Source organism: Embiotoca jacksoni, unplaced genomic scaffold, assembly GCF_022577435.1.
Source record: "Embiotoca jacksoni isolate LCO1_2020_lvr unplaced genomic scaffold, fEmbJac1.0.p SCAF_41, whole genome shotgun sequence".
In the NCBI taxonomy this organism is placed as follows: Eukaryota; Metazoa; Chordata; class Actinopteri; family Embiotocidae; genus Embiotoca; species Embiotoca jacksoni.
This window is the reverse complement of record NW_027185394.1, coordinates 1,243,769-1,258,768: the sequence shown is the minus strand read 5'-3', so window position 1 is coordinate 1,258,768 and position 15,000 is coordinate 1,243,769. Positions and strand designations below refer to the sequence as shown.

General features: G+C 42.3%; 1 protein-coding gene across 1 annotated transcript in view; it reads right to left on the bottom strand.

Moving 5' to 3' along the window:
- LOC138209810 (venom phosphodiesterase) overlaps positions 1-15,000 on the bottom strand; it is a 24,773-nt gene that overhangs the window by 4,908 nt on the left and 4,865 nt on the right. The window contains exons 3-18 of the mRNA XM_069168626.1: positions 14,955-15,000; positions 14,724-14,849; positions 14,256-14,316; positions 13,279-13,376; positions 12,758-12,837; positions 11,173-11,292; positions 10,341-10,450; positions 7,390-7,455; positions 7,192-7,264; positions 4,425-4,533; positions 3,411-3,533; positions 2,717-2,748; positions 2,395-2,522; positions 1,940-2,009; positions 1,747-1,834; positions 1,105-1,277 (exon numbers count right to left, since the gene is read on the bottom strand). The exon at positions 14,955-15,000 is cut by the window's right edge and continues 89 nt beyond it. Coding sequence (XP_069024727.1) covers positions 1,105-1,277; positions 1,747-1,834; positions 1,940-2,009; positions 2,395-2,522; positions 2,717-2,748; positions 3,411-3,533; positions 4,425-4,533; positions 7,192-7,264; positions 7,390-7,455; positions 10,341-10,450; positions 11,173-11,292; positions 12,758-12,837; positions 13,279-13,376; positions 14,256-14,316; positions 14,724-14,849; positions 14,955-15,000 — 1,503 coding nt within the window. The remainder of the gene's footprint in view (positions 1-1,104; positions 1,278-1,746; positions 1,835-1,939; positions 2,010-2,394; positions 2,523-2,716; positions 2,749-3,410; positions 3,534-4,424; positions 4,534-7,191; positions 7,265-7,389; positions 7,456-10,340; positions 10,451-11,172; positions 11,293-12,757; positions 12,838-13,278; positions 13,377-14,255; positions 14,317-14,723; positions 14,850-14,954) is intronic.

Genomic DNA, 15,000 nt, shown 5'->3' with positions numbered 1-15,000 from the left:
TCCTAACTCAGCCACAGACACTCTCCTTTCTACTCTGTCTTCCTCTCTTGATTGTCTCTGTCCTCCTCCTCTCTGTCCTCCTCCTCTCTGTCCTCCTCCTCTCTCCTCTCCTCTTTCTCTGTCTCTATCTCTGCAGCCAAAAGCTCTTTCTACCAAACCAGAATTACGTCCTCATTTTCTAACCCCAAAAACCTCTTCTCCATCTTCTCCATCTTCTCCAACCTCCCCTCCTCTCCCCCTCCTGTTCCCCTCCTCTCCCCCCTCCTCCCTCCTCCCTTCTACCAAGCCACTTTGTCAACTACTTTACTAAAAAGATAGATGACATACGCTCCTCATTTTATAATCCATCTTCTGTAACTACATGTCCATCATCTTCATCTTCATCCCCTTCGCTTCCTCTTTCACCCCCCCTCATCAAGTTGTTACCTTGGTTACCTACACCCCCCAACCACCTGCCCCCCCTCCCCATCCCATTTCATATTCTCCAGTCTATTGCTTTTCTTTTTCTCTCCATCTCATCACCACTTCTCTGTCAACGGTCTGTTTCCTGAACTCTCTGAAGGAGAGAGTGAACCCTCTCCTGAAGAAACCCCCCCTGCACAACATCAGGAGAATACGTCCTCTTCTCACTCAGAAGGAGGTTCAGGTTCTGGTCCAGGTTCTGGTCCAGGTTCTGGTCATCTCACGTCTGGACTACTGTAACTCCCTCCTGGCAGGTCTACCTGTTAGTACCATCCGACCTCTGCAGCTCATCCAGAATGCCGCAGCTCGACTGATCTTTAACCTCCTAAATACACTCACACTACTCCGCTCTTCCTCTTCCTCCTCCTCCTCCTCCTCCTCCTCCTCCTCTTCAGACTTCACCTTGAACAGTAGAACTTTAGTATCTTAAAATAGAACTTACTGATAGAACTTTGTAGTTTGGCTTTCTGGAAGAAATTGTATTTTCTTGATCCTTGTTGTTCTGGTTTGAACCCTCATGGTTGAAATGAACTTATTGTAAGTCTCTTTGGATAAAAGAGTTAGATAAATGAAATGTAATGTAATAACGGACCGTGGGGCCGGTATCCAAGGTAACAGGAGACGCCCCGGGCGCCGACTCACCAGGGTGGGGCAGGAGCAGCCCAGACCGTCAGCGGGTTCCAGGCCGACCGGGCGGCACCGGGCCGGTCCGCTCTGCTCGGCCGGCGCCGTCGGCCGGTGGTGCGGCCGCCGCAGCAGGTGGTTCATGCTGCCGTGAGTCCCGTTGTTCTGGACCGGAGAGATCTGCAGCACGTCTGCAGGAAACCACACGGCTGAGGTAGCGCTCGCCAACCACAGCTTTCACATCGCTAACCGCAGGTTTTTACACGACTGATGAACGTCGGGTCATTTTATTCTTATTCCTTCTTTTCCTTCCTTCCTTCCTTCTTTTCTTTCTTTCCTTCCTTCCTTCCTTCCTTCCTTCCTTCTTTTCTTTCTTTCCTTCCTTCCTTCCCATCTGTCTGTCTTTAGCGCTCAAAAGTTTGTGAACTCTGAAGAATTTCCTATATTTCTGCATAAATACCTAAAACATCATCAAATTCTCACAAAAGTCATGAAAGTAAATGAAGAGAGAAAAAAAAAGTGATACTTGCTCCTTTATTTACTGAATTTGATTTGAATGATATAATATTAACGGAGTCGGGCCTGTCCAAGCTACGACACACCGAAATCGTGCATCGTAGCTGTGAAGTGGAGAACGGATTTCACCGAACGTGGACTCACCGCACATGAGGTTGTACAGCTCGACGTTGGAGAAGGGCTCGACCTCCGCTTGGGGATGAAACTTGGGGCCGTAACTGACGAACATGGCCTGCAGAAAGAAAAAAAGAAAAAAACATACGCGTTTTATTTTGACGCATTCACGGCGGCATGCTGACGGAGAACGGAGAGCGTGAACCGTGACGCTCTCACACACATGCATGCTCTCCACGTCGTTGTCGTAGCCGTGAGCTCCGCCTGAGCAGAATGACAGAGATCCTGGGTATCTGTGGACACACACACACACACACACACACACACACACACACACACACACACACACACACACACACACACACACACACAGCACAAAATTATTCCAATGGGAATGCCAGGCTGCAGCTTGAAGTGATGATCTCGTGAATCATGGTGATTTAAACCAATTTTACCGTTTTTTTCCCCAGTTTTTCTGGTTCTCATTATCATTAGTCACGAATCTAAACTCCTCACAGAGCTTTTTAATGTTTTAGTCATTAAGGTGGGAATTATGTCAGATTTCACCAAATGGGTCACATTTAATAAAACAAGTACAAAAAAACCCACATTATACTGCATGTTACAGATTCCCGGTGTTGTTTAACCATCTATAAAGCCACAGGAAGTGATGAATACCTCTCAAAAAGCCACTTCGGTTCCACCAGGACATTGACGTCTTCGATGCGGCGACTGTTGGCGAAGTGGAGGCGCTTTGGGAGGTTAGCCTTCAGGTACGGCTTGGTCTTTTGGTCGGGCTTCTTACACTGAAATCACCACAAAAAAAAAACACACACACACATATATAGATATATATATATAGATATATATATATAGATATATATACACACACACCCTTTTTCTTATAGTTTTTTTGTGTTATAGGCGACGTTTTTACACAAAGTCAGTGTTGCATGGAAAGCTCCTATTTCAGGTGCTGGTGAGAAGGTGTAATATTTACAGTCATGTTAGCGACGAGTCCAGATGAGTCCACTGTTGAAAGAGGAAAAAAAACATTAAAAAAAAAACAACAACAGTTATCTGAGTTGTTATTCCACCAAACCGGTCCCGTCACTCGTATTTAAACTTGAGATTTACCACGTTAACCACGTCAGCACAAAAACAGGATTTAAAAATAAATGCTTTTATTATGTTTGAAAAAAGATTTAAAGATTTATTAATTTTTTTTTATAGTGCAATACAAGTAGTTAAGAATAAGACGGAGTTTAAAAAAATGACGTCGTAACAATCGTAACAAAACACACAAGTACTTTTTAACAACTTTTTAAAATCAATCCTTGTTTTTTCTGAAGGTTCTTGTGGAGCTCTAAAATCTCAGCGTGACGATTTTAAACCCACACACTTCAGTATCAGAGAAAAAACAGAGCTGGCTTAAATATGTGTAAACACTCAACGCTTTCCATGCAGGTGGTAGTGTTTACTATGTGGACTGTTTGTGTCATATCTGAAATTTTTCCCTCAGTTATCAGTCACAGTCATCTTCCATTGTGTTGCAGGAGAATCTGTGCTGCTTTGTTGGACCAGTGGAAAACCTTTTAGAAGATAATCAGCAGGGTTATTTGTGTTTTTCCATGTTTTTTGATGAATAGATAAAACAGCGTGTGTTGTAACGGTTTGTGTGTTGATCTACTCACAGATTGCGCCTCCGTTCTTGGCTCGGATGCGACCGAACGGCCCCTCGGTGACCACGTAGCCGTTGGTGACGCCCACCAGCTCCTGCAGCGCCTCCTTCCTGTCGCAGCTCGTCTCCTCCATACCTGCATTCAAATTGCTCTTTTATTATGCTACGTGACACCGCTGACATTATCTTTTCTTCTGAGGGATCTACGAGAGCCGATCAAAAAGTGAATATGAACTGACCACAGCATGAACATTTTTGGGGTCACCGTGAATTTGTCCCCCCGAAGGATCGGACCGTCAACACCGAGTTCCACTGGGACCTTCTGAGGGTTGTTAGCGTTGTTAGCTGTTTGTTAACTTGAGTTTAGCTGTTTTTTTTTGTTTTTTTAGCAGAATTAGCAGACTGTTTGTTAGCCGTTTGCTTAGGTGTTTTTTAGCTAAATCAGCTGGTTGTTAGCATTGTTTGTTTGTTAATTTGAGTTTAGCTGCTTTTTTTTTGCAAAATCAGCTGGTCGTTACCTTTACTTTAGCTGTCCAAGCAGCCTCTGAACTTTCTAACAGCCTCCTGTAAAAAGAACAAACTGGTTTTGCATGTTGTATTCATCACCTGAAATTCTCAGGTATTTTTACGGCTCTGTTGTAGATTTATTTTCCAGGATGCCGGCGGTGAAATTAACTATATTTGTGGAGACTTGAATTTTGCTTCAGAGTGAATCAACGTCTTGTTTTTTTGCACTCGTGAGAACGGACCGATAAACAAACATGTTTTAGCGGGAAGACGGACGGAAACGGGTCGTTTTCTAAACCATCATTTGCTCAGAATATATAAAAGAAAACTGTGAGACCGGCATACTTTTGGGTTTAAATTCATCAGAATTTATCATACGAGTCATTGTAGAACATCTTATTGAGTTGAAGTCGAAAACGCTGTCGGCCTCAATATTAAGGGAAGTTTTCTCACTGTTGGGAATTAGTTTTTAATTCGAGGAAAATGTTTCGCCGTGTTTTGCCGTGTGTTTGTGCGTCACCATGATCGGCCACGATGATGATGTTGAGGCAGCGGTGCAGGCCGATCTGCTTGAGGCCGTTCATGAGCTGACCGATGATCTTGTCCACACCCTGGATGGCGGTAATGAGCTGGTGAAGAAACGAGGGAAACAAACACAAATCCAGCAGTTGGCCAAAAATCATCAGAGAGAAAGCACACCAGATTTTGAAGGTCAAACTCTGTAAATGGTCAACAGAGACCCTCGAAATGCTTCAGGAAGTCTACGGCCATTAAGCAATGACAAGAGGGGGCGGAGCTTCACTGTCCAAACACTGAAGAAGAAGGCGCCCCTCTTATTATTGGCCCTACCCCCCTGATTAGTTTCACATGTCAAACATTTTTTACTGGAAGTGCACGGATAACATCGCGCCTTCGTCTCATGTTTGGTTAACTGTCTACGCACTGTTCTGCTCTTCAGGGACACACCACCGATAACAAGATGTTTCAACAGCAGGAGGAATCTGTCGGCACACGCAGACGTGACCTTTTAAGTCTGTTTTTAAAGGTCGTTCTGAACAGGATGCTGCAAGTTCACCCACTGCTTTCCTTCCAGAACTCCATCAGGCGTTATTATTTTTGACATTTACGTTGACATCCTTGTTCTGGGAGCGTCAGGTATTTTAGCAACAGGCTGGGTCACCTTGCCCTCGGCCTTGTTTTCTTCCTCACTCGTAAAAATTAAAGTCAGCGGGAAACCTCGTAAAAATTAAAGTCAGCGGGAAACCCCAACTCCTCTTTAACATGTCTGCAGTCACCCACTAAAGTGTGCTGTGCAGTGATTCTCTGCAGCGCTCGTCCATGACTCATTCCTTCTCACGTGAGATGTATTATCATAATCATAGCGGTATCGAGGAATCACAGTTTTATTCTCGGGCCAACTGTGCTCACTTTAAATGTCACCATGTGTCAGTGTTTAACTGAATATGAAATCAGCAATGCGGTTGACAAGCACGTAAAGTTTGGTTACGTTGGGTCGGGTCAAAACTTGCCCCTCAAACCTGGTTGTCTTTCATTTCCTTGTTCCCTCGCTTCTTTTCCAGGTAAGCATGTCACGAAATTGAGTTGTATTGTTGCAATAGTTTGATGGATATTTTTCAAGGACTGTCATGATATCCTGATTCATATGTTATTTTAAGGATCACATGCCCTTTATGGAATGATACGGTTCCACTTTTCATTTAACGTGGTGTCGAAACTCGAGATAAAAACAAACCAGCTCGATGACAACTGCCCTCCGCTGCATGCTTGTAGCTGCACCCGACGGGTTCATGTCAGTACTCTCCCAGAAATAAAACAACATTTACCGCCTCAGCGTTTTATGGCTGTTATGAAGCTTCCAGTTCAGATTTTGTCTGTCGCAATCTTTGCTAGTTTGGAGCTGTTTGGAGCAGGAAGTGACGAATTTCACGAGAGATGCTGAATGGGAGTCTATGGAGGCTTTTTGGAGCCGACCTATAGTGGCACTTGGTGGTATTGCAGCTTTAAGGCACTTCTGCATCGGCCTCATTTTTCAGTCCCGGAAGCTACGAACACTTTTATATACAGTCTCATATAGTATTTGAAGAAATGTAATAATATGTATCAAATGTATTTTTAGGGACAAATAAAAACATATTTTTGTTTGTTAAACTTTGTTGTTGTTGCTCTGCTGTATGTCTGCTGTCATATTGAGTAAATACATTGAAAGAAAAAAAAATCTGAGTCAAACTCTTCGCATGGTTGCGTGTTTGTCCAATAAACCATATTCTGGTACAACACAGAGTTGTTGCCGATGATGCAGACGATGCTTTAAATCTAGATGTTGCTGCGGAGAAGCTACAGATTGTAAAAGGTTGACGCTTCACACACACGTTCACCTTAAAAACCGCGCTGACTGTATAGAGCTCCTGCACTGTTGGGCTGGACACCCAAGAGTCACTGAGTCATGAGAATGGGGAAAACATGAGGTCACTGTGACCTTTGACCCCCAAAATCAAATCAGTTCATCCTCGAGTCCATGTGAACGTTTGTGCCAAATTTGAAGACATTCTCTCTCCTCACTGTTGGTTTGAATATCCTGTGGAAATCCAAGGGTTACCATTTGCACATTTAATAGCAGCTGCAGCTGTATGCTCGTTTTGAAGCGTTCCTCAGCTTGACCATGTGTAGAGTCTGATTGACCATGACTCAGCCGTCAACCCATGCTTCTTGGTTTACATCATCCCAGAGTGTGTTTATGGTACTTTGATTGTAGGAGAAGGAGGAATTAGCTAATGGACCGACAGCCAAACTTTACTCAACTTGAAAAATGACCAAGCCGGGTTTTTTTTGGTCATCAGCACCAACAACATCCCAAAAACTCTCAAAAAGGCAAAACATGTTTCAATGACCTTTTCTGTGCGTTGAAACCTGCAACTTTTATGAGCAAACTAAGCCTATGAATGGACTTCAAACGTACCTCATTAGACAAGAAGCCTTTGTGGCAATTGGGTGGCAATAAAATGGTTCTGCAATTACAGTGTGATGAGAGCTGAGGTGAGCACTTAGATATGAGTTAAGATAATAAACCACAGATGGAGTACAAAGGCAATAAAGAGGGCAAACAATATCAGCTGTTTTTAGATTGATAGATGAGTCAAAGGATCAACAAAAAGCAGAGAAGAAGCGTGTTTTAATCACTGATGAACTGATTTCTTTGCTTTGTTTTTGCGGATAGAACATTTTGAGACTCAACTGTACAGTTTTTAATTGGTATAAAAGCGGCTTACCCCTCCACTGACAGGCCCGAAGCTGTGTCCAGATTTATCTGGCTCCTCCAGGTACAACGTGTAGAAATCTGGTCTATGGGTAAAAAAAACAACAACAAAAAAACCCCTCAAATTTTAGCACTTAAGGCAAAATTAAGAAAATAAACATTAGCAGATTAAGAAAATCCTGATCCTAACATGATGAGCACTTTGACCAACCTTTGATCATCAGGCAGCTGCAGCCACTTCAGCACGGTGAATACTCGTTCTTCAAAAGGCACTTTTCTAAAACAAACAAGCACAGATTGCAATGTTAAAATACCATTATAGCCTAAATGAATCAGAAGCTTGAGAATTTGTTGCTGTATTTTGTAGCGGCAGTATGCGCTAAAAAAAACAAAAAAACGTGGACTTCTGTTCCACTGAGAATATTGTGATTAACAACTACAGTATTTTGGGAAATGACTACCGCGATGCGGCAGATATCGTGTAAATTTATCACTGGAGTAGTGAACCGTAAACTTCATCATCACCCTCAGTGATGGCATCTACCATCAGTATTTTCCCAAAGGAGAGTCAGTGCAACAGCGCATCCAAAAAACATGCGTCAGATACATCAGCAGGAAAATGAATGTGTCATAATAAGAAGCGTTGTGAGTCTATCAAAAGATTTATTCATTTTATTTCTCTACGTTCAAAAACCTTCATATAAACCTCTCTGAGCCACATTGTTGGCCATAAACACAGTAGTAACTGAGTTCTTTTTTTAAAAATTATTATTACATTCCATATTTGTTTTGACAGATTCATGTCTAAAGTATGAGTTTTGGTCTTTTCATGGTTATTTGTGTATCCTCACCCCATCAAAATCCATTAACATACATCTAAAAAAAAAAGTAATTCGATTCATTTTTCTTTTCCTGTCTGGGTTTTTTCACACCAGTTTAAACCAAAAGATTTTCTTATTCTAAACAAATTCTTGCTGGCATCTCTCTTAGGAAGAGGGCAAAGAGACTCTCCAGACGGATGATGTCATTTGTTATCAGTCTCATTTGGATAAATAAACTAAGACAGGAGTCGCAGAGTTCAGATGCAACATAAATAGCTGATCTGAATCAGAGGGATAACAAATATACCGTAACTGGCAAATATTTCTGGGAACATTGTCAAAAGTAGCATCACTCAAATTAAGGAAGTGGGCTGATAAAAGTTTAAGAACATCTAAAAAAAAAAATAAAAAAAAAAATTAAAAATAAAAAAAAAAACGTCTCCAAAACGAGCATTAAAAAAAAACACTCTTTATTTTTCCTAGCAGAATAAACTCACTTTGTTTCTTGGTAATCTGATATGGCTTCTTTGTTGCATCGATCGCACTTGATAAGACAATATGACGGGCCTTATCAAGCATTATCGGGCCCGGATCAATACGTCACATGTTTACTGATATCGCTTCACAGACTTGCGATATGTCGTTCAGCTCAAAGATCAAACCAAAGTTTAAAAAGTTACCGGAGGGGAAAACCACTCAGCTTCTGCACAATAATTAACGCAAATTCAAGCAAACTCTGCAATATTTGTGGGAGCTTGGAATTTGTTTTTTTTAACCTTCACAACTAAGTGCCTAACCTCAACCCCAATTAACCCTCAAATTGCACTTTAAAGTTGTGAGAACCAGCCTGAATGTCCTCATAAATATGGGTTTTAACCAAAATCAGCCCACACAACGATAACAATACATGCCCAGAATCACACCAAGGACGCTTTAACAGTTGGGAGTCTCTTGACTAAAAAGCTGAAACTCCCACGACCTCTAATGAACAGAAAAAAAGGCTGCAGGCCAGAAAGGACCACAAACATTGACTAATCAGACAAATTATCCCTCAGCTAACATACAATAAGACTTAACTCAAAAATGCTTGTCCTTCCCTTCAAAGCAAACACTTGCTCATTCATGAGTAAACCATGACTTATAGGCAGCAAAGGCAGACAAAGGAATAAAAAAAGTTTTCAACTAACCATGCACCAAATTAAAAACCTACATTCTACTGCGGTACGAACGGGGGAAAAAACGCCAGGACCAGCCCCCAAATTTGTTTGGGAAGGATAATGGATGATGGCGATGCTAAGAAGAATTTAATAAGGAAATAAAGAGAACAAAACATAAACAAAAGCGAAAGCGATTATGATTCTGTGCACCTTTAGAAACACACTAACCCTCGTGCAAAAAAAAACCCCAAAAAACGTACAATGTTGAAATACTTTTTTCAAATGGGGAATGATATGAAGCCGGCATGCTTCTTACTGTTGCCGTGGCAATGAATGTCTCTCTCTCCCATATCTGATAGATTTACAGTAGTTTCACAAACTTTACATTTTACCCATCTTTAGTCAGCCACTCTTTAGATTCATAATTTTGTACCCAAAAGCTCTTGAAAGTTATATTTTCCTGCACGTTTTTTCCTTCCCGAAGCAGCTACGAGAAAAGATGCACGTTTACCGAAGTGTTTGCCACTCAACAACAACAAAAAAAGACTACATGGAAAATGTTATGTTTTGATAATTGGCAAATAAAATGTAAAACATGCAAACAAAATTTCCTGACATTCCACAACTCAGCCCCCCCCAAAAAAGAGTTTTTAAGGTTCCCTGACATGTGGAAACCCTGTAAACTTATGACACCAACTTATGGCATCTTATTGCTTTTTTATCATGTCACTAATTATTGTGATTTTTTTGGGGGGTGAATCTTGACATCTGACTTGAAGGAGAGCTGAAAACAAGGACTCAGCTGCTCAGTGTGTGGCAGCAGTTTGCTGTTTTACTGAGTGTGTGTGTGTGTGTGTGTGTGGGGCGGGTGTGTGTGTGGGTGTGTGGGTGTGTGTGTGTGTGTGGGGACGTTAGTCAGCTAAAAACTACTGCGTTTTAGATGATTGAATATTCTATTTCCTGAACAGACTTCAACATGTTGCTTAAATCAGCACAAAAAGAACATGACAGAATTCATGCTGAAGCTAAAAGTGATCTGAAAACAGCCGATTGGACAGATGACTCAAAGACGGATTGGATTGCAGTGTTGGTCTAGACCCGGTTATTTTGGTGACCAAGCTGGATGTTATGTTTCACACTCAGCAAAATTATTTATTCTTAATAACAGAAAAGGACCGTCCTACCCGTCGTACGCTTGGTAGATGTCGGGAAAGCTTCCGTTGATTTTGACATCCGATCCGGGCCAGAAGAAGGTCCCGGACTTCAGACCCTGGTACCGGGCTGTGTGCCAAATCTCCAGAAACACACAGAGGATATATGGATATGGATATATATATTTATTATCAAGCTAAAGTTACACACTTTCAACACTTTCTCCACTAAATCAAATGAAATTACTCCTGATGTCCACTTTCCTCAGAAAACGCTGATATTATGTTGTTCTGTATCTGTTCACTCCATTTAATAACTGAGGCTGTTTTCACTGTCAGCAAAAGTCCAACTTTTGTTGTATCCAGATGGATTTTTTTGAAAGTCTGAACAGCAAAAAACACAACAACACATGAAATAAGGTGACTTCGTCATTTTCAGACAAATAGCATGAGCCGAATCGACGCTACCGCTAGCAGAGCGCTAAAAGGAACGGTTCGATTTTCATGCTGTAGAGGACAACGACAACAGAAGGTGATAAAAAAAATGTCTGCTGCCACGTCGTTACCACGGCAACCCATGCAGATAGGGTGGGGGACGTCTGGATGCACCTAATCTGATCTGCTCACTTGTAAATAACGGTGTGACCTAAAGATGTGATTTAGGGAAACAAATCCAAGCTTTGGGATCTTTAAAGGTCAGTTCAGGCCAAAGATTTGCAGAAACATGATTTAAAACTTGTCTCAGATCTCTCGGTACTGAAACATCCTGAAAACAAAGACGGTGGGTTTTACTTTTCCAGTGACCTTCTAACAGTCAAATCTTTTTGTTCCGAACTGAGATGTTAAACTTCCTGACTGGACTCACCGGTTGCCCGAGGTACCACGCCGGGTTGTCCTTCTCGGGACCGGACAGACTGAAGGTGGCGTTGAACACCGGGTCGTACATGGTGTTGTCAATCAAGCCGTTTGACTCGGGATAGAGACCCTGACGGAGGGGAAATATTGGCGACGGTTATTTGAATCTGAAGCAGTTTCTCAACAAAAATCATTTGTAAAGTTTGACACGTTTTGAACAAAATATTTGATAGAAGGGTGGAGTGACCCATCCCAAGGAGTGAGGAATGGGACTCTTGATGCTACGCAGCTTCTCTTTTGTTTTCTCTTGTATATTATATAAAATAATCAAGTCGTTACCAAACATTCAAGCTGTTATTACTTTCAGCAGGAATTCGAACAAACTGTGACGCATGGTGGAGTTAACTCAACAGAGTTTAGTTTGACCTAAAATAAGCATGCGTGTGACGAGACCTGCAAAAAAACAATCAGCCCCGAAGTGTACGCTGCTTTTTTTCAAAGCTTACACATGATCAGATATTATTTTAGCTGTTTGTTATTATTACAATCCTGTTTCCAAAAAACAAAAGTTGGGACGCTAGTGTAAAATGTAAATGAAAACAGAATGCAAGGATTTGCAAAAATTACATAATCCCATAATTTATTGCAGACAGACTAAAGACAACATATAAAATGTTGAAACTGAGAAATGTATTGTTTTATGTCAAATATATGCTCATTTTGAATTTGATGTCAGCAACACGTCTCTATAAGTTGTTCCAGGATCATGTTCACCACTGAGCTGCATCAACTCTTCTTTTAACAACACTCTGGAAACATTTGGGAACTGAGGAGACCAGCTTCTGGAGTTTTGAAAGTGAAATGTGGTCCCATTCTTGCCTAATATAAGATTTCAGCTGCTCAACAGTTCAGGGTCTCCTTTGTTGTATTGTTCATGTCCTGATGCTCCAGATGTTTTCAATGATTGACAGGTCTGGACTGCAGGAGGCCAGTTTATCAGCGGACTCTTCTACTAGAGAACCATGCTGTTGGAATACGTGCAGAATGTGGTTGGACGTTGTTCTGCTGAAATAAACAAGACCTTCCCTGAAAGAGACGTTGTCTGGATGGCAGCATATGTTGCTCCAAAACCTGAATATATCATTCAGCATTAATGCTTCCTTCCAGATGTTCAAGCTACCCATGCCACGTGCATGAATACAGCCTCACACCATCACAGATGCTGACTTTAGAACTGAGCTGATAACAAGCTGGATGGTCCCTCTCCTCTTTAACCTGGAGGATGCAGCGTCCATGATAGCCATAAATAATCTCATATTCAGAGATTTCTCCAGATTCTCTGAAGGTTTTAATGACATTATGAACCGCAGATGAAAATTATTATCACATTTTTGCATTCTTTTCCAACACAGTCTTTCACGGAGTAATAAACGTCTCCACCATCTTCGCTGATGAGAGATTCTGCCTCTCTGAAATTATCTTTTTTATATCTAATCATGTTACTGATCTGTTGTCATGGTAGCCTAATTACATTAGTGTTCCTAACAAAGCACTGAGGGGAGTGCGTGAATGAACGGCCTGTGGCCTCTGCTTACCGTAACAATGGTGTAGTGATTGGGAAAAGTCTTGCTGGGAAACGCTGCCTGCATGTACGGAGCTGACGTCCCGCACTTCTCTGTGGCATGAACAACAGAGGACAAAAACAGGACGTGGCGCTGGAGACAGTTCGGTTCATTCACCTTACCCCCTCCCCGTCCCCCCCCCCCCCCCACCTCTGGCTGAGCTACAGTCAAAACACATACACACACACAGGCCTGTGTACACCCATTCTCTAGAAACATCATGAAATTAACCCGAGGACTGATTGACTGGAACATCAACATCAACGGTTGTGACATGCAATAACAAGGTTTCTGTTTGATCTTGTTTTTGTATTTTAAAGTCAGCAGAACTTCCCGCCCATCTCTGAGATTGTACTTTCAGAGTTATTTTGTTATTTAAAAGCAGAAGCTGCCAAAGAAAGGATGGAGATATAAAAGGAAATGTATTGGCAGAAAGAACATAATGAGACGCGTTGCTTTCTTTGGCAACAGAATGTAACGCGGCCGCCACTGACTAAGTTTGTCCAGGACAGGGATCAGAGCGCTCCACGTCTGCAAATATTCAGCTCTCAGTCCATCCAAGGACACGAGCAGCAACGGCTCCTGCTTGAAGCTGTTGAGGAGAAAACAGAAATGACCGGATCAGGAGGGAGAGGACCAGATTAAATAGACATAAACATAAAGAGATGCTGCAGTCACTGGATAGAAACTGGAGGTTTCATGAGCTTCGACGCACACAGGAAGAACTCTGTGATTCAGATTGCACAAATTTAACACAAACGAATTTCACTTTTTCTTATTTCAGCCTCCTCATCGATGTTTATGACTGTCGTTCAGTCAATTATCTCACTTTTAATCTCAGACTGTTTATAAAAGAGTTCGTAGCTTCAGGTCTGTAAAATGGTTCTGATCCAGAAGTGTCTTCAGCTGCAATACCAGCGAGTGCCACTAGAGGTCGGCTCCAAAAAGCCTCCGGCTCCATAGACTCCCATTCAACTTCTCTCATCAAATCCAAAGTGAATAAAATGTGTCCATCAGTTATCTCGGTGTTGTTAGCTAAAGTCACTCCTTCTTATTAGTTTTCTGGAGGTCCATCTGAAAATGATTCATCTGTTTTTGTGGGCGTGTCTTGTTTGATTGACAGGCCTGTGCAGCCAGGTTACAGCTATCGGTGGGCGGGACATAGTATCGTCAGGTTTCCAATCAGATCGGTCAGATCCACCGCTGGCTCCTCCCCCAGCTCATCCAAATATGGTCACTTCCTGCTACCAAACCGGTCTGAACCAGCGAAGATGGCAAACAAAACAACATAACCTGTCATTGTCACCAACCAACTAACGAACTAACTCACTAACCATTTCTACCAGTGTCGTGAATACTTTTTTACAAGTCAGGGTTACATGTTCATGACAACACAACTGACTGAAGGACACTTGATGACAACAGTCCTTCATGTTCGTGGCAGCTGCCACATGTCTGCGGAGACTCTTACCCTGCTGGACATGAAGCAGCTGACAGGTCCTCGCATGCATCCTCCACCCACTCGGTCTCTCCTGCAGCAGAGTGGACAAACACAGTCAATGTGTTAAATCACTGCATCTCACCGAATAAAGAAACACCTGATGGTTGGAGAGCTGCACACATTTCAAACAGCTGATAATCTTTGTCAGTTTTGATTTAAAGCAGCCAATAAAGAATCTGTGTTTGATTTCTATCATCAATAATACAGCAGATCAAATGGGGCGATTTCCAGTAAAAGCTGCAATGAATCACTGTATATACACCAGTGTTAAACATCTGACTCAGCACCCTCAACCTGCTTCAATAAACATCTTTAAAAGTATAAACTAACCGCGGGAGGCCTTCAGACGCCGAGTGGACGTCAGGATGAACAAAATCTTACAGTTTGTTGACATTACACGAACATTAAAATGACCTATTGAGACGAGCTTCGACTCACCGCTGCAGACGTGTTTGTAGTCGCTGCAGCAGTCTCCGGCCTGCAGGCAGTCATCGCAGCAGTGACACTTGCTCTGCGCCAGCCGCTTCTCGCCGCAGCGCAGCTTCGTGCACCCCCACTGCTGAGCTGCAGGGGGCGACACCAGCGATGGAGGTCATTCATTTAAAAAAGGCGGACATTTTTCATTATAACCTGGGAGACGTAAAAAAAACACAAAAAACAACGTCTCACTGGGTAGCGTGCAGATGTCGTGGTAGTCATAGCAACAGCTGCCGGC